General features: G+C 38.3%; 1 protein-coding gene across 1 annotated transcript in view; it reads left to right on the forward strand.

Moving 5' to 3' along the window:
- The window catches only part of ZNF385B (zinc finger protein 385B), a 126,661-nt gene continuing 124,889 nt past the window's right edge, over positions 20,491-22,262 (forward strand). The window contains exon 1 of the mRNA XM_021399562.1: positions 20,491-20,679. Coding sequence (XP_021255237.1) covers positions 20,623-20,679 — 57 coding nt within the window. The 5' untranslated portion in view covers positions 20,491-20,622. The remainder of the gene's footprint in view (positions 20,680-22,262) is intronic.

Raw genomic sequence — 22,262 nt, forward strand, 5'->3', positions numbered from 1 at the left:
ACGCTACTGTGACTTATGGTTGTTTGCTTCCTTGTCACATATCCGATTCATTGGAGAGAGGACAGAATGTGGCTCTTCCATAAAACACAAACGTAGCAGGTAAGAACAGAAATACACGTGATCTTTCTTGCTCAAACTTTAACACATCTATTCCATATTTTCTCAATCTAGCTGTAACTTTTTCCTAATATGAGAGAATTAGTATTCCAGTGGTAGGGTGGAAAACCCTCTACAGGCCAACAATTTTTGTTAGCTTAGGGGTTTTGAAGAAACTTTTATTTATTAATTTCCCATCCCCAAATGGCTTCTTTGTCTGCTTTGGTATCTTTTGTGTGCAAAGCAGTTATTGTGTGTTACTCTTAGGCCTGAAGTTTCTTTAATTATGTTAATTTTGGAATATTTGTCTTTACAACATCCTTGATACAGTAATTTTGATTTTCTTTAACTGCAAAACTGTAAATTCAAAATAGTTAATTCTGAATTTTTACTATATTTAATGGTTGTGATGATTCCAAAAATGGATACAGACTTACAGAGGCTTTCCCAGCACTTTTGAAGTTTGCTATTTCTCCTGGAATATTTCCAACAAGCTCTGATTTCTGGTAGGCTTTCCAGAGGTCTGTTATGCGATATCTAATAGGGATCTTGCCCAGAAGAGCTGTTCCCAGAGTAAGGAGCATATGTGCCATTCACAAAGTAATCCTACAAATGCTCTCTGCCAGAATGGCAAGTTTTGCAGTGCAATCCCTTTCGTGATCTGTCTTGCTGAACTACGTGATCTGCATCACTCCTTTAAAATCTGTATGGGGGCTTCTTAAAGGTTAATGTGTCAAGCTTGCTTCTTGGCTGCAAAATTTTGGCAATGGTGGTGGTTCCTAATTCCCTGTGTGGGTGTTCATTTACTTGTCACTAGACAGTAGGCTGAGGTTGCTGCTGATTGCTGCTCTGTGGGAGCAGTGGGACACTGGGAGAAAAACTGGACTTTCTCTTTCTGGTTTAGTCCAGCAGCTAGTAAAGAGGCTTTGCTGATATGAAATATAGGCACTTGTGCTGATGTATTATAGGTAAGCGTATTTAGACTTGCGTAAGGTACTAGCTATGATGCTGCTAACATCTTCCAGCATCCGAATTTTTCCCTAGGAATGTTTTATCCAGTTCTCAAGTATACATCTCTCTCCTTAACTTGACATACGATCAATTATATTTTTGAAGGTGATGTTTCGTGGTAAGCTGAAATGTTAGTTACCCATTTTTCTAGGTAAAAAATATATCACTTTTTATGTATGTGAATACAATACACGGAGTTACATGGATAATACTTCTATGTAGTTAGATGTTTGTGTACCTGCTCTCACCAATTGGTTATTACTGAACTGTGGGATTCTTCTTCCTGACACTGGTGTTTGTCAGGGTACGGTCTCATTGATGTACCTGGCTCCAGTCACGCAGACGTACTTGTATCCGTGGGTCCCTCCTTTCTGAGGGAGTTTGTCACATGGGCACTGATCCACCTGCGTGAGATCAGAGCCTAAGCGTATTACTGCAAATGTAATTGGATGTTGGACTCGCGTTGCAGTGCAATTTCTTTCAAGTGTCATCCAAGATTAACTGAAGAACACAAATGATAGAGGACATTTTAACTGCTGAATCCTTGGAAAATCATTCTAGAGAGGAGGGCTTTTTAAATCAAGAGCTGGGGAGTGTGAGCCATTACCACGTGTAATACCATTGCTCAACAAGAAGTTCTAAAATGTTCCTCATTGCTTAGCATACTTTAAATATTATTTCATGTGAAATAATTTGATTAAAAAGTAGTATCTACATATCGGTATGATTACTAACTGCTAGTTTTATATATTTGAATGAAGTTTTTTTGCTGAGGAATCCACGTAAAAAAAGTTAGAACTGTCTGAAAGGCAGGGTCTGTGTGATGAAATATTTCCCAGTTTGAATGAAATACTCCATTAAAACTGCAGACACTGAATGCTGTACTGGCAGTGTTTAGGCTTACAATGTTTTAGGAACCTTGGGATTAGTGTTTATCTGTCCCATAAAGGATACAAATCATTTAGATTAGAAGTAATCTGATTGTATTGAAGTACAAATTATAGCACAAATGCCATTCAAGTCGGTTAAGTGACCAGGGTTGGTAAACACCATATGACTGCTGATTGGTCAGTGAAAGAGTATTAACTGAAAGATAATGATAGATTTTAATCCAAATCTCTAAAGCACAACAGCTGTAGTTCCCAAATGAGTTCTCTCTCCGATGGAGTTTTAGGACACTGGTTTATTTGTTCCCAACTATTTCTCTAGCACAAGAATTAATTTGGAATATAATTTGTTACTCCTGTATAGAATATAGCTATTCCAAATGGCTTTCTTTGATTAAACTTTTGTCTCATTTTCAGTAAGATCACTATGGTTTTTATGGACTTTGAAGAAATTGCAGTGCTTTTCTTTCCCTGTACTGCAGTACATTAGTCTAAATTGGCTAAGGCAAATCAGCCGATGTTCTTCTTTGTTCATGTTTTTTATTAGTAAGAACTTCAGTGATTGCACTGTTTCAGGTTCTCTGTTAGGTCTTCCCCCCTAGCATTTATGCATACCCTGAAATAAGCATGTTCATTAAAGAAATCGGATGATTGACTGAAGAAGGAAAGTAATCTAGCTTTGTGATTCTCTGATCCATCTGTCTGGACTGGGAAAGTCAACAGCAGAAAAGATCAAATGGTCCTAAATTACTGTTTACAGTCCAAGCACTCAGAGGAAGAAGAGTTAAGGCCCTTTAGAATGATACTGTTACATATTATCGATGTTTGTGTCTGGAAAAAGCGGGTGGTTGGTTTCTCTCCTGTTCAGGATTCTTTCTGATCATCTGGGTAACATGCCCTCAAGAACTGATTTTTGTCCTTTCCATGTAGCCTTGAGTCCAGAAGCTCACCTAATGTTGGAAGTACAAGTAGGCATAGACCTTGTCCTTTGGATTTACAGCATAACTCAAAAGGCATTTTCGAAGCATCTTCCTGGTTCAGAAGTTATTGGTGGACTTCGCAGAACAGGGAAGATGTCTGGTGCACGCTTACAGGAGCCCTTGAACACCTTTGTTATAGCAGTCTGAAATGCATTTGGAAAACCATGACAAAGAACTTGTGACGTGCCTCTTCCTGGGTTTGGACTCTGTGAAGTTTCTTATCTTAATTTGTTCTCATATAAATGCAGTAGGCACGGCTTAGAGTTTGGCATGCAGTAGGGTTCTCACTAAAAGCTGAATAAAACAAGCTTCCAGTAAATGGAAACTAAACCGTAGATACAATTTATTTTTTTTTTTCAGGAAAAAAAAAAAAAGAGTATTGGCTTGCGCATTCGGGTAACAGGACATCTGTTGTAGTGCTGCTTCATGGAGAGGGCAATGTGGGAGAAAGAGACAAGGTGCCCATATATATTTAAATACGTGTGTGCTTTTATATGCTTGTCCCAGCAGTAGCGATGGGACATAGTGGTGTCATGTCACAGCTGCTCAGGGAGTTGTACACGAACTTTGGTCTGTGCTGAGGCAGTCTGGACCAACCTGTTAAATTTTCTTTCTAGTGTTGAAAGAGTATGTCTCACAAATGTTGACACTTTGAATGTGGTTAATCCATAGGTGATTAGCTGTGTAAATGTTTTGGTCATTGGCATTTATGAAGCTGAGCAAACCCAAGGATGGACATGAGCTTGCTGCTGTTTTTCACACACTCTAATTATCTCTGGGAATTTTTGCAGTGTGAGGAATGTAAAGTTGGACCACAAGTATGCAGTGAGAAACTAAATAAAACACAAATGGTGTATTTCTCTTAACTCTCTTCTGCAAATTTGTCTTGATTCAACATGAAACTTGAGTATCTTCAGAAGCCAAGACATTTGGGTTGATCAGTACCAGGTTACAGTTGTACTGCAGTTGAAGGTTCTGCTATAGCTGTGTTGAGTTTGCCCTTGGTATGCTTCTTTCTCTCTATTGCTTGATGTTTGGTTTTGTGGTCGCTTTATTTATTATGGCTGTTGTTTGTTTTCCTTCTTCTTGCTCTCTTTTCTTTAAAAAAAATTTCTTTTGATCTTTTTGTATATCAAAGAAGAGAGGGTGAAGTTGAGGGTACAGCCCAATTTCCTGAAAAATGCTTGTTGATCATCTCTAGCACAGCTAGAACTGCCATCTGAGCCAATGCCCCTTTTAAAACGTTAGCAGGATTGAGGAACTTGGGCAATATCAGCCTAGTTCAAGAATGGACTCTGATGGGAAACCTCATTGGTTTAAAGGGCTCAGAATCCAAAACCACCACCTCACTCCTTAGTGTCAAGTTTAATTCTTACTTTAAATTTAGGGGAAACTTTAAAAGGAAATGAAACGTAACAAAATCTTGAAAGTTGCTTGTGTAATATTTAGAGTTGTTAAATTTTCCATCTTTTCATTTGCGACGTTTGTCTGAAAGTACTGAAACAGGATATCAGGATGCTATTGAATGGCTATTCAATTTCTGAACAGTAAGAATGGTGACTAAATGGATTCATTTCTAGTGAAAACTGTCTACTAAACAGGATTTTCGAAGGGGAGATACTTTTATTTTTTTTTCGGGAAACTATATCTGTAATATCCTTTGCAAGAGTATTTTGTCAAGTCTCTGAACTCTGTCGTGCTTTCCCATGTGGTTTCCTGTGGAAAAATGACTCTGTTTCTGCTGATGATTGAACTGGGCTTTGTCTGTGTATCTTAGGTAAAAGGCCAATAAATATTTAAAAACAACCAAGTGTCATTTAATTGGCAGTTTGTTTACTGGTTGAATCAATCATTTAGGATAAGTGGAATGAATTATGATAGCTGAGGATTTCACTGATCCTTTCCAGTTATTTAATTGCTATACCTAATGAATTGTGATTAGACAAATCAAAAATTGATTTCTGTATTGATTACATCAGTAAATGAATTGGTGATGCCTGAACTTCTGATTTTTAGGGATATGGAAGTACAAAAGTGATTTGTCCTCGTCTAGAATTCAGGGAGCTGCTTTCATTGCTGCCCTTGATGAGTTCAGATGGAGATGGGTGCAGAGTTATTCTGATCAGGGAAAGGGAGATCCTAGTTTTTATGGGGAGTCTTCCTTTGTCTTAGACTAAAGGCTAATGGAAGGGAGAGGTTGAACATGGGGGTATAAAACACACTTGCCTTCTGCTATATTTAAAAAAAGAAAAAAGTAAATATTATTTATTTCCCTGCACACACTGAGGAAAGAGGAACTTTAAACCAGCAGTCAGCACTGGCCCAGAACAAGCATCAGGATATCACTTATGAACAGTTCATATGACCAAGGACAGGTGTGATTGCTGGAGCTTTGCAACTTTGGAGCACCTTAGTAGTGTGAATGGTGGGAGCTAAAGTCCCAGTACAGGAGAAGTGGCTTTAGACACGGTGCTAAATGGTAAAGGCTAGGGTATAAGAGGACTAGATTTGAAGGTCTTTTTAAAGCCCTGTGTTTACAGTAATAAACACAGCAGCAGTACAGGTCTTGATCAAGTGCCTGGCTAAGGGAACAGCAACACTCCTCCTTAGCTGCCAGAAATAATGCCAGCTCTGAACATTCAAAAATCCTGTGTCAGGTCCTAGGAGAAAAATGAAATAGGTTTCCCTTTAATTCCCATCTAGTTTCTGAGTCTTTAGGGTTCATATTTCCAGTCTTTTCTGCAAGGATTAGAGGGATATTAAAAAAAACTAGAGCTCCCAGGGGGTTTTATAAGTGCATGAGCCAGGCTTAAGGGAAGTGCCTAATGCTGCAGGATAAGAATTTTGAGAGCTAGCAGCCATGGACTGGTTAGTGGAGTGCCATAAGAAAGAGAGACATCAAATTGATAAATTAGTTTTTCTTAGGTGAACCTTTCCACATGTTTGGTGTTTCAAAATGTCGTGTTGATGATGTCAGCATAGGAGACATTCAGCCCACTGGATTTTTTAGGGCAAATAAAGCTGTGTTTAAAACTGTCTCTTGGCAGAAATTGTGTTTGATTCCCTAGTATCAGTTATTTAGCAAAGTATAACTGCAGCACAGATGAACTAGATAAGCTTCTGTGAGATTGTAAGGTCCTCATTTGGGTGATCTATTGGAGCAATTGTTTACCACAAGAATGTATTGCATTATGAAGTCTACTATCCATACATTGCAAAAATGGATTTTTATTTCTTAATAAAGTGTTCAGGAAGTCGAAAAAACACCAAATGTCTCCAAGGAATGAGACAGACTGGACAAGGGAGAGATTTACTGAAACAGGATATAAGAACCAGCTTTACTGCAATCTTAAAGTTGCAAAAGGCTTTGAAAAGTGAATGACTGGAGGGAAATCTCTCATGAGACTAAATTGGGCTTTTGAAAGGGTAACTTCAGCTAAGCGCTGAAGTGAAAGCTGCTTGTTGAGCACCTCAGCATTTTCAAGTGCAAAAAATAAAAATTCTGCTCGTGCTTCCATCTTTCTGGGGATTATATTTATTCAGAGGAGATTAACGACCAATTTTCAGTGTGACTGCCTTCATCAGAAATTTATCCCTTCTCAAAATGACGTTTTTATGGGAGCAGTATGTATGAATTTCTGTGAAGACTTCAGATTCCAATGTGATAGGTAGAAGAATGTTTACATCCCTAAGGAGATTCCAGAACTGTGTTCTTGGCAGGATGGCAGTATAAGACTAAGAGCAAGCTGTGTAATTTTGTCAGATCTTTTTGTGTTAAATAACTTTGTGGTATTGCATTTTAATTATACTGTGCTTACGTGGATATCTCTTAATTGGTGTGCTATACGGATAGCTGCAGTAGTATGCATAGATTGGTATTTGTGGTCCCTGCAGTAGAGGAAACATTCTAGTATGATTTAAACTGGTGCAAGACTGATGGCTGTGCAAACAGTAATTTGAAGGAGTAAGGAAACTTTCAGTCTGAGAGCATGGAGAGACTCCCCTTTGTGCCTCTTGTTGCCTTTGGTTGCTCGTGTGGATGGAGAGGAATGGCAACGACTTCTCTTTGTGTGTACTTGTCCAGATTTTCTCTTTAGGTGACCTCCATCTTTTCTGAAGAGCTAATCTACAGCTTGGAGGTAACCGTTCTGTGGATTTTGCTCTTCTGCCTCTGCCCCAAGTGATATGGATGCTGAAGGTGCTGCACTGGCGCTGGCTGGAGCTGTGTGCCTTCAGTCTTTCTTTCCAGGCTCCCAGGAGCATGCCTGTGGGTGCAGCTGAGCTGGTGTGGGCTGTGGCACCAGGGGTTCTGACAGCCCAGGCCCCTGCAGAGACCTCTGCAACCCTGATCTTGTTACTGTGCAGTACTGGACCTTAGTGCTTCTTTCCCACTGTGTCCTATTCTTCTGGTGTTAACAACTCACAGGCAGTTTGGCTGTGTTTTGAAATTCCAGTTCCTAAGGGGTGAGCTGAAGCAGTACTTGTTTCTCCATCATTGTGGATAAGTGGTGTAGATTTTACCCTTGTGCAAGAATTAATTCCCTGCTGTAGTGAGAAGTTTTCAGATACCTGGTGGCTTAGGTATGTTGGGGAAAATGAACTGATAGATGTGTGGGTTTTTTTATTTGCTCCACTTTCTTTAGATCTTTATTTATTAATGTACAAAAAGAGATTTAATGAGGTGATTAAAGAAGAATGTGTAGCATTATTTTATGTAGTTTGAGTATTTCATGGTCCCTGATTGGGGAAATTACTGTATTCTGTTAACCATCCATAAATAGATGTGACAGGTGAAGGGAGTAAGAGGAAGTAGATGTGATTTGTAAAGCAAGCAGAAGAGGTCACACTGGTTCTGTTTTTTAATTGTTCTTTCTTCTATGTGTATATAGAGTGTCAGCACATGAGCATTAGAATGAGAGGAGTCTACAGAGATACAAGAGTAGGGAAAGAGCAGGAAAGAAATCCTAAGGTGGAGAACAGCTGTCCAAACAACAGCAGTAGAGAGATGCAAGGAAAAGGGTCAGATAAAGCATCCTGTCAGCAAGAAGGAAAATGTCTAAAACAAAATTCTTCAGGCCAAAGAAATCCATAAGCTCTGCAGAACTTAATCATGTTTTCTGGTCCCAATTTCCCTCCACTTCCCTCTGTGCTTGTGGGCTGTATGAGCCTTTTGCCACTGACGACAGTGAAAATCCTTTGCTGCTCTCAGGGTGTTAGGGGTAGGCCCAGCAATGCTGTGTAACTCGTTCTTGAGATTTACTGCGTGTCTGTTGCAGCACAGCTTACTTCTCTTACTGGGCATTTCGAGAGCTACAGACTCCTGACCTGTCTGATCTAAAATAAACTAAAACTAACCTAGCAGGTCTCAAAAATCTTGACAGCAGATGGCACATGCTTTTGTTTAGCCCTGCATATAAAATCTTGGTGGGTGGTAACTGCCTTAGGACAAAATCAGCATCCCACTAGTCACCATCTGGGATGGCAGATGATATGTGGGACTGTCATGAATAAGCATTCTGATGTTTGTAAATGTCCGAAGGAAGACACAGCTTGTTAGCACTTGCAGTTGGTATGCAGTCAGCACTGCAAAAACCTCATGTTATGCAGTATTCAACACAAAGAAAATTTGTGTATCTTGGGTCCGTCTCCGTCATATGGGTGAGTATAAGGTGATTCTTCTTACACAGTGAGTTAGTTTTGATGGTGAACTTGCATAGCATTTCTGGCAGACCTTTAGTCATTATTGGTGCTTCTGTGATAAGAATAGTTCTTCTGATTCTTAGATTCAGTGTCAGAGGTGATGTTTAGATTACTCAGATCATACCTGATGTTGATAATGAACATAAATTTGTGGTATAAAACAAGTCCTTGTTTTGGCAGTATAGATTAATTAATGGGTGAAGAAAGGGGACAATTTGGACCCAATGGTATAAAATGACTTTGAAAGAGCAGTTTTCTCTGCTGCAGATGCGCATCTGCTTGTCTGTGCATGACCCATCTGTGAGAAGGGGAAAATGGGAGTAGACAAGGGTGATCCATGAGGACACACATGTGCAGCTTCCCTCATTCAGCCTGTTTGTGGCTCTATGCACTGAACTACTTTGTCCTGATACATGCATTTTGAGAAATACTATTTAGATTAGTTGTCTTTAGACCCCTTGTTATTTATGTGACAAGATCTTTATGTAGGTTATTTTAGATGGTAAAGCCAATCCAGTAGGAAGCTCTGAGTTGTATTGAGTATAGACATCTTGGAAAGAAAGAAATCTGTACATCTGCCATGTAACTACTGCGGTTAAGGGATTGGTTTTTAAGTGTTAAAGCATATTTTATTTGCACTTGGTATGTGTATCTGCTGAAAGTTTAACAAAATGGTATTTTCTTCAGCAATTCAAACAGCTGACCTAACGGTTCTTTTTGCAGTACTTCCAGGATCCTTGGTACAGAGTATCAAAATGGTGTGGGGTTTGAAATGTTTGTACAGTTTAATGCTGTTGGAATTGCCAGTCTTTCTTTGATATAAAGCTTTTGGGGGATGAGGGTAATATAGTATCTGAGTCTCTTCAGATGTTTTCACTACTAAAGTACAATACAATATCCAAATAAGATACTGATGAATCATAGGAAAAAAAAAAAAAAAAGGAAAAGAACTAAACAAAATCCCACGTGAGTCTTAATTCAAGTAGTACTTTTCAGCTTAAAAGTAAAATGTGAACGTTAGAGGTATGTCCAAAAGCTTTTCAACCCCAATTAATGCAACAATATGGTCACATTTGCTGGAATGTATAGGAACAAAGAAGACTTGTCTTTCAAATTTGTGTGAGCAAATGCACTCAAACAGATTCTTTGAAGATTTGAAGGGAGAGTGGTGTGGATTATCTGCAGCCTGGAAGCACATGCATACGCTATTTTTGGATTGAGGTGTGAAATGCCAGCAAAAACAGTAAAAGGCTGCCTCACTCTTTGTGAATTCCAGTGTGCATTTTAGCGTGGCATAGGATAGGTAGTCAGGATGGATTTCTGCAAGCAGCAGTCACTAAAAGCTTGAGGTGACCAACAGTTTGAGGTTAGCAGACATCTGTGCAAGCCCAAGTGGAATCTGAGTGGTCTTGTATCTTCAGCAATGCTGGGGATCTCTTTGTGCTTCATGTCAGCACAAAATATTCTTATTTGTGATTCTTTTAAACACGGAAAATGGAAAGTGAATGGATGTGTTCGAAGCAGAGCCAACTTGAACCTTGTCCATTCCTGCAGATGACTTCAAGCTAAGTGATCCCTTTAGGTGTTCTTGTGGGCTGTCACTTTACCAGCTGGGTGGTTCTCTTGACCATAAATCTGAATTTGTTAATAATACAGAACATGTCTCTTTACCTTTATACTAAAAGGAAGCACGGCTTTCAAAATCTTTTCAGTTCCAAACAAGAATCAGTATTTTTAATGGCAGTTGACAGTCTATTGAGGATTACTTAGCTGGGGCCATCTTCTGAAGAGCACCTTAGGACTGGTCTTCATGGCCACAGGCCATGCTTGCTGTTCTGAGCATGGTTTTCTCTCCCTCGTATCCTTAGTAGAGTCAAGCAAACTGGTCTCGTTCTCATGCTGTTTTTTTGTTGTTCTTTGTTCATGCTCAGCTATTCCTTCCACATAGTCTTCAAAGTCCTTGCTCTTGTGTTCAAGAGCTTTTTCACAGTATTACCATGCTTTATTCTGAATTAGTGATTTTAAGTACAAATTATACTCGGCGTCTAGTATTGTCAGACATGTGCAGAACATGAAGGCTGTCTACTCTGCCTTTTTGTTGAGGCTTCCTTTTATGGCTGGGTGAATTCTTGGTATTTTTAAGAAAGGAAGGAAATGATTTTTGCTCTCTGTGACCAAAGCTTTACATGTTCCTCAAATGTGATAATGCTCAGGCACGATAAAGTAACAGCCAGGTACAAACACCCTGTGGGAATCTCTCATTATGTCAGCGAATTTTTATCTTTATTCCCGCAAGTTCATTCCTAAAACTTTTTTTTGTAATAAAAATAGATGCTTCAGTGGAAGTACCTTCTATTTTGTAACAACTTTCTAGTTACTTACAAGTGATTTACTTTACATAGCGGTATTGAATTTTGCCTAAAAAGATATTCTAAAACATCCTAAAGCAATTTGTTCTTTAAAAAAAAACAAACACCACGGTTATTTGGATATGATACTGAAGGCAGATTCAAATTAAATATGCTCCATTTTGCATTCATAAGTTTTTCAGATCTTTTTAGTTGTAAAATCTGGCTAATTAGTGTTTTATATTGTTCAATGTAGATTTTTTTTTTTGCTGCGGATGAAAACAAGAAGAATCCTTTGGTTTAAGAGAATACTTAAGTGAAATATTTGGAAAAATGCAAGAATACAATACAACTTTGTAGAATTCTGAAGATATAGGAAATGATCTTAGAAAATTCTTAGAGACAATATATTTTATATATATATATCTTGTAATACAATATATTTTGTTAAATTGTGAATTGATAAAATGTTCCCTAGTTTTAAGTAAGCAGATTGTGAAAACAGGCAGAATTGGGAATATGTTCAAGAAAATGCTTGAATACCTCATTTTTACTTGAGAAAATTCAGCAGTTTTATTATTTTTTTTATTATACTTTTGCGGAGATGATGTTGCATCCTACTTTTAATCTTATTTTTGTTTTTTACTGGCTGCTTGGCATTTTGGCATGTGAGATATTTTAATCCTGGCTTAGTTTGACAGGGAAGTCATTTAAGACTCTGTTCTATTTTACTTTTTCCGTTCTTCCTCTGTATTGTGTTAGAATTTCAGAATATTTGTGGTTTAGGGCTTTGATAAAAGATTAGAGTTCCTGAATGAAATGTGATCTAAATACAAACTGATAATGGCCATCAGTGATGTTTGGTTAAAGCAAACTGAGTAGCTGTTTTCCTGGCAGGTCTACTCTCTCGCAGACTTACAAACATGGAGGGAGAGAGCAAAAGCCCTGTGCAACTATAGGCTGGATGTTTGAGTATCGACATTTTCTTCCACAATTAGAAAAATCTTCTTAATAATCACATATTTAATAATCTAATGTAATGTGTGATTGTATAATGACAGATTCCCAAGAAGTAGGTAACAACTTGTCAGATGGTTGATCAAGCAAAATTGTGTTACTGTGATACAGGAAAGCCACTTACTCTTCATGACGCACAATCAGGATAGATGTCTGGACTCCAGACTTGATTAGCCTTCTTGGCAGCAGTCAGATACATCATTTCAGGGTGGGACGCATCTCTTTGGCAAATAAGCCCATGTGTAAATCTATTCTTGTTAACGTCAAGAAAGACAGAAATCTGTAAGGGGGCTGAAGAGGAAAGCTTGTAATTAGAAGACGCTACAATCATGGACAGATGCAATTGCAGTCAGTCTAGGATAATCTAAATCCAGAGTGATTTTATTTACTCCAGTTTAGCTGAGCTCTCAGTCTAGTGTAGTAGGTGTAATTTCAGGTTTCCTTGAAGTGGACAATTTCAGGGCTGGTAGAACAAAGCAAAATACTAGCTACTTGAATTTTTTCCATTTTGTGAATTACCTTGTACTGAACAGCTAATGTTTGTGTTGAGAAACAACCATCTGTTTTTGTAGTTTAAAGATAATCTTGTTCAAATGTTAAATATTCTGAAATGTGTTAGTGTAGAGGCTGTCAGCCATTTGTCATGCTACACCATTCAAAACTTCTCTTGCATAGGAATAGCAAACTGACTTCTTATTCCCATTGATAAACCAGTATCAAATACTTGCTGACTAAAGCTGTATTTAACTGTGTTTGGTTGATGTGCATGATTTACTGGTTATTCTTTAAGTGATGCAAGGAATAAAAATGTATTAACTCTTCTGAACAGTCCAGCTTTTACTGTAGCTTTGAAACAAAATGTGTCCTTTGTGAGCAGATGAAAGAAGTAAAGAAGAGTTGGTGGGACGTAGAAGTAAAGATAGTAAATAGCTTGACAGGTGGGGACACTGCAGAATGTGATGCCTCCTTGAGGAATTTCAGAACAAGACAAAGATTAAACATGGCGGTTCTCTGTTTTGATTTGTACCAAAAGAAAGAGGAACACGCTTTCTGAAAGGAAACCGGTCCCTTAAACATATGGGAGATTTTTCAAGGTTGGCTTCAAAATAGTCTCTAGTGCTTTTTTAACACTGTAGGATACTGAGCACAAGGCACTATGCATATGCTATTCACCACAGTATCCCAATAGAACTTGTTGCCCAGATGGTGCAAACCATATGCCTCTCCATAGTTTATCTATGTTTGGGAAATACTGTCTAAAAATCTAAGAAAGGTCATAAGACTTCTCCAAAGCCGTTCTACTGAGTTCCTTTTAGACTGTACTCTGGATATATTTGAACTGGTTGGGTTGTTTGTTTGTTTTGAGCGTTCTATGGCAGAGTTGAGGACCTATGCTCCTGTGTGGGACCCCGGCTTAGGCACAGACTTCACTCTTCCATCTGCATACATAGCTTTTCCTCATCGGAGGCGCTTATGAAGTGTACAGCACAAGGCTGTCTTGATTCTTGCTTTTATTTTTTTTCTCCCCACTTGTCTGAATGAACCTTTTTGAAAATGTAACAATGTAGAAAGCCAATTAATTGTTATTTCTTCCTTCCATATCTAATTTGACTATTTCCAAAGGCTAACGAAGAAAATTCTCTTCGCTCTATGTGAGCAGTTAAAGTAAGTTTTCTATTTTGCTTACCTGGCAGAGATTCACACAGGACTGGTATTCTAATCATATTTCCAGCATAGTGGTTCTTTGAAGTATGAACTAATTAGGAATGGGCAGTGCAAAAGTTTAGACGAGCGCTTAGGAGAAGAATGCTTCGTGTAACCATCACTAATTCATTAGGATAACCAAAAGCTTATTTCCTTTGAGTAAAGATTTGCACATTCTCACCTACAGCAGTATGCTATATATAATACTTCTTTGTAGCTCCTCTGAAAGCACAACTCTGCTTAAAAATAAATTAGCTAAATTGAAAGGCTAATTGCCTTGGGCTTCAAGTATAAAGAATGTCCATGCTTAGATTTCTTTCCCAGCTGAAAGAGGCCAAGAAGATGTGGTTTCAGAAATCCAAACAGGGTATCTCATGACAACTAAGAATTTTAATGTGGTGTCATAAGTCACTAATTTATTCTTGCTGTGGTATTGCTTGCATCTATCCAAAAAGATCTGTTCTGTACACAGGATGAAGCGTGATGGGGAAAAATTGTTTAGTCTGGTAACAACTTGGTCAAATATCTAAAAGCTGTTATGTGAGGAAGCAGTATGAGTACGACTTTGATCAGAGTAAAATGGAGTATATCTGGTTTGAAATAGAAGAACTTAATGTCATAGAATATCCTGAGTTGGAGGGAGCCCAAAAAATTGGTTCTGCAAGAGAAAGGAGCAGAATTTACAAGTACATGTGAAAGATGTCATATGGTCCCTTTATGAACCTAGATTTTCTGGATCAATTGGATGTTTTCGAACGTACATAGATGTTCTTCATTTCCTGCTTTTTTCTTGTTTTCAGGTTCTCAGTTTTCAATTTTTAATTGGGTCTAGTTCTCTAAGTAATTGAGTAAATACAGCTACAATGATATGGCACTATCTTTGTAATGCGTGAGTCACTTCAGGGTGATTCATGGCATTGTGCTTCCTGATGGAGTATTTTAATTTGTGGTTGGCATCTATTGACTGCTGTTGAGACTTAACAAGCAGTGAGCTGTATCCAGTTTATACAAAAGTGGGGGCAAATACAAAAGTGGGAAACAAATTACATCTGTTAGTCTTAAATGAAAGCATTAATGGGTTATACACTAAATAATAATGCTTAAAATATATGTTGACTTTGGAGCTATAGCCAGTTGCTTTTAAAATGAATGTCTTCTGTTGCCTTACACAGAGCAGAGAATTTAAGACGGTTTCAGGCAAGAGGAGGGCAATGTCATCACAGAGCTGAGGCGATTTGCAGATATTGCAATAATACCTGAACAAAGGTGAATTCAACTCCATCCCCGTGATCAGCTTTGTCTGGGAAAGGCGCCAAAAATGTTGGTCTGTTGAAAGATAAAAATGAAATAGCTCTCTTGAATAACAGTCCTGTATGTAATTATGTATATATATTTTTTTTTGTGAGGGGTGCATATGGTACAGTTTAAAAGCTCACAATTTTTATATGTTGGTGTCCAAGTTATAGAGCTTGTGCAGATTTGGTTTGTTAAGTGTTTGGAACAGCAATTTTTGAGTCTTTTAACTGAAGATTACACGTGTACAGAGGCTGTTCCAAAAGTAATGCCTCCTGTTTCATTATGTTGGCCCATGACAGCAGAGGTGGATGTTGGAAATACGGCAGTAGAGATTGAACCTTATCAAACAGTATTCTGTTACGTTTTGTTGCCATGTGACAGATGGTAGCAGAGGGGAACTCTGACAAAATGGCATCTGATGTGGAGATGTGTATGAAGCAAAGGTGTGTCACTGAATTCCTCCATGTGGAAAAACTGGCACCCCACTGATATTCATCAACTCTTGCTGAATGTTTACGGAGACCAAATAGTGGATGTGAGTACAGTGAGGCGGTGGGTGGTGCGTTTCAGCAGTGGTGACAGTGAGATGAAGGGCAAGCCATGTTCCAGACAGCCATGCAGATTTTTATGAGCACAACATGCAGGCTACTGTTCATCGCTGGCAAAAATGTGTAGTTGAATGGTGGTGACTATGCTGAAAAACAATGTTTTGTATCAAACAGTGTTATTGTGTTCTTTGAATTTGTTGTACTTTCCATGGAAACGAATAGGAAGCATTACTTTTGGAGCGACCTATGTAGATTGGCAGTATTTTGTAGGGAAAGCATATTTGCGTTATAGAAAAGTTTTGCTCATTTAATTTACTGTTTAAAGCTGAGCTAAATGTAGGATCAGCTCTCATGAAACTCATGAGGAGATGCTGTATGTAAACATGTATAGATATATCCTTTTTTAATTATGGACTCAATCATTTTGTTTGAAAATCACACATTCTTTAAGGGCTCATCAAATGTTTTATAGAAAACTCTTTATTTTTCAAGTAAATATTTATGTAGAATTAAATGTGAACATAAGTAACTGGTAAACTTGACCAGCCCATCACAGATATACTGAACTATTGTTGTATTTTGCCCATACGATAATTGCCATCGTTTCTCACTTTTAATAATTTGTATTTTTTATATTTAGTCTTAAACCTAATTCTAAATACTTCAAAATCCCATAGATAACAATTACTCTAAATGGACTTTTTTGATTTTGCAGAGTACAGCGATCGTATAACTTCTCTTAATTCTCAGCTCACTGACTGTAGTCTCAAGTAGCTGCCTCTGTTACATGATAATGTTAGTGAGCTGTGCAAAAAGTCTGAGTAACTAAATCGCCCCATTTCCTATCTGACTCCTGGTGAGTGAGAATAAATACTATCCAGAACTCTCAGAATCTCTGTAGTGAAAGGTTTTTTTTTTTCTTAACTGGGAAGGGGGAAGAAAAACTTCCTAGTCATTTGAATTTATGCAAGTATCTGGCAAGCGCAGAGGTTAGGAAGAATGCCCAAGTTATGTTTGTGAGGTTGGTTTTGTGTAAGTTCATGTACAAGTTCCTTTCATAAAAGTGCGAAGCGTTTAGGTAACCTTTCTTTAGAAGGCTGTCTCCTGGGACATGCATCTGCATTCACGTTGAGATTCTCACAATGACTCATTGCCAATTGTACTTCTATTTTAGAGTCAGGACATTTCAGCAGAGATTTTTAAAGGTGTTTTTCCAACCAAAACTTTAAAGAAAAAAAGAGACAGAATTTGAAGGCAGGATTTTTCAGATAATAATTTTTTTTTGTCTTTTGAGTGTGTGGGTTTTGTGTTGGGTTTTTGTTTTTTTTTTTTGGACAGACATACACCACAGAAACTGGTCAGTTATGGTAGAAGATATATTGTTGTATTAAAGGTGCTTCTGCTGTGAAGTCCTAGTGGATATTTGCCACCACTGTTTTCACTTTCTAAGAGACTGGACAAGGCTGCCTGTGTTGAAGTATCTTTACAAATGGCATTTTAAAGATGTCAGGTACTTCACAGGAGCTACAGAAATGGCCAGGAGTTGAGCAGTTCTCTCTGAGAGCAATTTGAAAGAGGAAAGGAAGGTGTTTTGTGACCATGCCTGCATGTTTGCAGTGTGTTGAACCATTCTTGGCTGCAGGACAGGTTGGGAAGATGCCTGCATCAGTTTGTAGAGGTGGTGCAGCTCCCCAGTTAGTCCCAGATGCCACCTGTGCACTCATTCAGTGCAGGCACAAAGTCCTCTTGGCTCATCACAGCAGGCAGGAGCGTGACTTTGCCTCCAATTATGTCATACCTTATTTGAAGCGCTTTGCTGTACCAAATGTTCAGGTCTCACATTCCAGGAAGAGGAAGGCTGGGATTTCTACATGGGAACAGACAGACTTCTGAGGGCTGGCTGGTTTTGGTCAAAGACTTCTTTGGCTGGCTGCATGTACAGGCCCTCTCCAGTCTCAGACCCATCACAGCATGGAGCTACTTGTGCTCCTGCAGCCAAGCTGGAGATGCTTGGTGCAGGTACTGGTTATGAAGTGCTGTGCAAATGCTGCTCCCAGCAGCTGTGGGGAGGTTAATGCTTCCTGCAACAAAGTCGCCTTTTAATTTAGACAACTTTAAGCAGTTATTTTAAAATGTCAGCTTGTTATTTTTAATTCTTAAGTAGCAGCAAGATATTGCTTTCTGTATTTCTCATTTATTCTTTATTAATGTAGCCAAGACGGTGCTTTGTACTAAAAGCAAGTTTAAATCTGTTCTGTTTATGTATCTTTTAGTTCTCTGTTTTGTGTGAAGATGGATTTTCTTGCTGGACTGGCTGCTGGGATGCTGTCTTAGGGTAGAGTTGCGGTGTTCAAGTCCTTGCTACTCTCTTGCTCTTTCTGGGTGTGTCTACATGAAATTACAGTTTGGGTCAGCCTGGAAATGCACTTTTGAGGAACTCTTCTCATTTTTCCCAACTTGCTTTGCTTTGGTGCATCTTGCACAGCAGTCTCAGACTTTGCCAACTGAAAGACCTTATTTTTGAGTGAAATTAAACTGAACTGTGCAGTCTGGGGGTGTGTGCATGCCATGTTCCAGTGCCAGTGGCCTAATTCAATGCCACGCTGCTGTTTTCCAAAGTCCCCCCTTGTCAGGTTGCAGTGCTGCTGGAGGCGCTCCACTCCAGCTGTCTGCACTGAGCATCTGTCCCTCTGATCCCCGTCACTTCCCAATGCGGATACAAGCCTCTGCCACTTTTAAATGCATCCACGCTAATGGAGTTTTATAAAGAGCTTAAAGTTTACTGAATTACTGAGACAATTATTGAATTACATATTGAATCGTTACTTGCTTTCTGCCAACAAAGCTATGAAATCTCTGACAAGCTGAGTTTTTTGTTACCTATTTTATTACTAAATCTTTTTTTCTAATGTTAGTAGAATTTAAAAAACTAATATATTTATTTTACCCCACAGCTTTTTACTTTAGGGAATAAAAGCTACAGCAGCAATGTAAAAACAAAATTATAGAAATCAGAAAACAAAGGGCATGGGGGGAGGTTATTTATGGTTTAAAAATGCATTGAAAAGAAACAAATACCAAAGCTCTGAGCAGATTAAATTTTCAGATGAAAATGTCATCTAAGCTCAGCAGAGTCGAGGATCTTGGTTGCTTGCCTTGAAATATGATACTTATGCTTAAATGATTTAGTGCGACAGTGTCTGGCCTAGCTTTTCAGGATCCACTCCTATGTGTTTTAAAAAGCAATTAGGTAGCTGGAACCTGCAATAATGTTTTTTAGCTTTAATATTTGATGTACATCTTAATGAATGTACTGCTTGTATTTTTTTGTTTATTTGATGACAGAACTGGGAGCTGTGTGAAACAGATACATGACTACAAACTCTGACTTAGAATATTGGAAGAGTGACTCATGCCTGGGGAGGAGTTTGTACAAATACTAGCATTTTAAGCATGGGCTAGATTAAGGAATGTGACAAAGTACTCCATCCCTCCATATAAACAATCCTTTAAATAACCTTAAACCATTTGTGTACCTACAGACTCACACATCTATATATTTATATGTATTTTTATATTTTCATCTTGTGGGAACTAAGCAAAGAACAGGTTCTTTGTTCAGTGTTCATTTATCATGATGAGGATTTTTTCTCTAGGGACAAATGCATGTTTCAGACTCTTCAGTTTTTGTCCAGGGACTGCCATTTGGTATGGATTTGCTTAGTTCCCACAAGATGAACTTTGAGCTGGCATTTCTCTGTACAACAGTTGTAATAGTAAAGGAGTTGAGAGTCAATGATAGACTGATCTACATAGACATCTATAATAGACGTCTTAATGCTTGTATGAGGGCTGAAGTTTTGGGTGTAAATGAAAGTGGAAAGTGTTCATTAGTCTCATTCAAACATTTTACTATCTTCTAAATAACAATTAAAGAAAATCGTTTTGGTTGAATAATTGTATTTGGGGCAGCAGTTAATACTATGGGCACAGGAAAGTCAAAAGCTCTGGAACCAGTTTGTCATGTGACAGAGGAAATGCATTTGCAGAGTGTCCAGAGAAGGGCAACAAAGATGGTGAAGGCTCTGGAGCACAAGTCTTAGGAAGAGTGGCTGAGGGAACTGTGATCGTTCAGTCTGGAGAAGAGGAGGTTCAGGGGAGACCTTTATTGCACTCTACAGTGACCTGAAAGGAGGTTGTGGCGAGGTGGGAGTCAGCTGCTTCTTCTGGTAACTAGTGATAGGATGAGAGAGATTGGCTTCAGGTTGCACTAGGGGATATTCAAACTGGATATTAGAAAAAACTTCTGGTGAGGCACTGGAACGGGCTGCCCAGGGAGGTGGTGGAGTCACTGTCCCTGGAGGTGTTCAAGAGATGTGCAGGGATATGGTTTAATGGGCAATACTGGTGGTATGTAGGTGGTTGGACTGGATGATTTTTGATATCTTTTCCAACACTAATGATTCTATGATTTTATATGAAGATGATCTTAACCTCTGCTGGGGATGCAATAATTAACCTGTTTTAAAACAGAGAGCTTGCAGAACAGAGCAATGAGTTGTGAGTTGTCACTGGGTGTGGAGTCTGAGATACTACCCAGCTTATTTCTTGCCTCTGAGGTGTGTCAAAAATGCATGCATCTCCATGAAGAGATGCTTCTGCAACGTGGAACTTTATGTATTAGCATTGGTTTTTGGATCGTTTTACTGCATTTTGAAAACAAAAATACTGATATGGTATTAAGCATCACCAGTTGTCTTCCAGTAACATTTTTCTTTTTGTTTTGTAGGTATGAAGCGTCCATTAAGTCCTGACCGTGTCTTTGAAGATGGGATTATGAATCAGACAGCTGTTCTACGGAGCTCTGAAGAAAAAGGATTGAAAAATGACAGGCAGGACTATCAACTAGGCAAAGAAAAAAAGAAGATATTATTTTCTTTCTGCGAAGTGTGCAATATACAGCTGAACTCTGCAGCACAAGCTCAAGTTCATTACAATGGCAAGTCTCACCTGAAAAGAGTGAAGCAACTAAATAATGGAAAGCTCCCTACAAGTGCAGCTCCTGGCGCCTTGTTTGCAAGTACAAGCACAGGTACATGATCAGTAAAAATGTTGGATTTTGGTCAAGAAACTTAAGGAAGCTTTTAAACTCTATCTTCCCTACCCTGCATAACCATTAAACATAATATAGATTAAAACTAGCAATTAATATTTTGTCATATTCAAAATTATTGGTGCATTCCTTCTCCTGTGAAGCCGATTTTATTTAAGCAGTATTATGTCAGTGCATGATTAATGACTGGGTTGGGCCTTATGTTGTTGAGATTATGGGATATTTAAAAGTAGTTGTACTGGCTTCAAAGAGTCATGCATTTCTCATCCATTTTTTTCCCAAAAAACAAAGTTCTGGAACGATGTTGTATGTGCAGGAGAAACTTGTAAAGAAGTATACTGATAGGAAGGGAGAAGAGTTGTGACTTTTAACAACCTGGTCCTTTAATCGTTTCTGCTTTTACTGGTCTTAGTTTTAATTATACTCATTCAAGTGAGAAGTAATTTGAAACAATACTTTTTATTAACTGGGCAAAACAGAAGTCCTCCGTTCATACTAAATGTATTTTGCCCAAGCAATGTGAGAAATTGCAAAGTATATTACACTAAAAAAGCACAACCTTTTTTCTTTTCTCTTTGTTAGACTTGGCTAATATATATTATATTTCTACTTCTCTAAGCATATAGGAAGTTGAACACGTTGAACAAATAGTTTGAACTGCTACAGTTGTAAGGGAAAGGACACTGTGACTCTCTTTCCCTTTCTACAAGGGGTCCTGGTATGCCAGATGGTCTATTGCTTTGATGTTCAGTGTATAAGGATTTTGCTGCAGGATTATCCTTTTTCTGTGATGTTCCAAAAACAGTGAAGAAAATTTGTTACAGCACTTTAAGGATGCTTTTCTTACTGATAGTTGAAGTAGATACTTTCTTTTTTTCCCCTTCCATTTACTTTGTTGAACAACGTTTGGGTGGTTAGGTTTTTTATTTTGTTTTAAATTCTGTAGCATGCAAAAGGGCTGAGGTTGATCTTAAAGAGCATCGTTTACATCTCACATTAATAGAGGTACAGCAAATCATACTTCTGATTCTGAGACAAATAAAATTCACTGCAGCATTTTCTTAAGTTTGGTGGAACACACTCTTTGGGGCTACCACATGGCATAGGAGTTAAAACTCCTGTTGTTTTTTTTTTTTAGCAGTATGCTTTGTTCATTTTTCTCTGTATTAGACCACATGCTACTTATTTAGTACCTTACACTAGTCTACCCAGTCCATGTTGAAATAGGTATGCTTTTTCATAGCTGAAGGATGTTAGTGTCATAAGCATTTAGAAGAAAAAATGTCTTGCATAGACAGCTTAATATAATGCTTAAGAGATGCTAGAGGAACAGCATTTACCGAAATGTCATTCTCAAAGAACACCTTTCAAAAATAAGTAGAAATTAATTTTCTTATAAATTGATATTATCCAGGCTCAGTTTTAATCCACATCCTCTGGAGTGTTATTATCTCTTGTAATGGGAGTCTGCCTTTCCCATTTCTTTGGCTAACACTGTAAACAATTAATTGTGCAGATGGTAAGAGAACAATTCTGTTCATCTCACCTCACCAGTGAACAGA

The sequence above is a fragment of the Numida meleagris genome, chromosome 5 (genome assembly GCF_002078875.1).
Source record: "Numida meleagris isolate 19003 breed g44 Domestic line chromosome 5, NumMel1.0, whole genome shotgun sequence".
NCBI classification, from domain to species: domain Eukaryota; kingdom Metazoa; phylum Chordata; class Aves; order Galliformes; family Numididae; genus Numida; species Numida meleagris.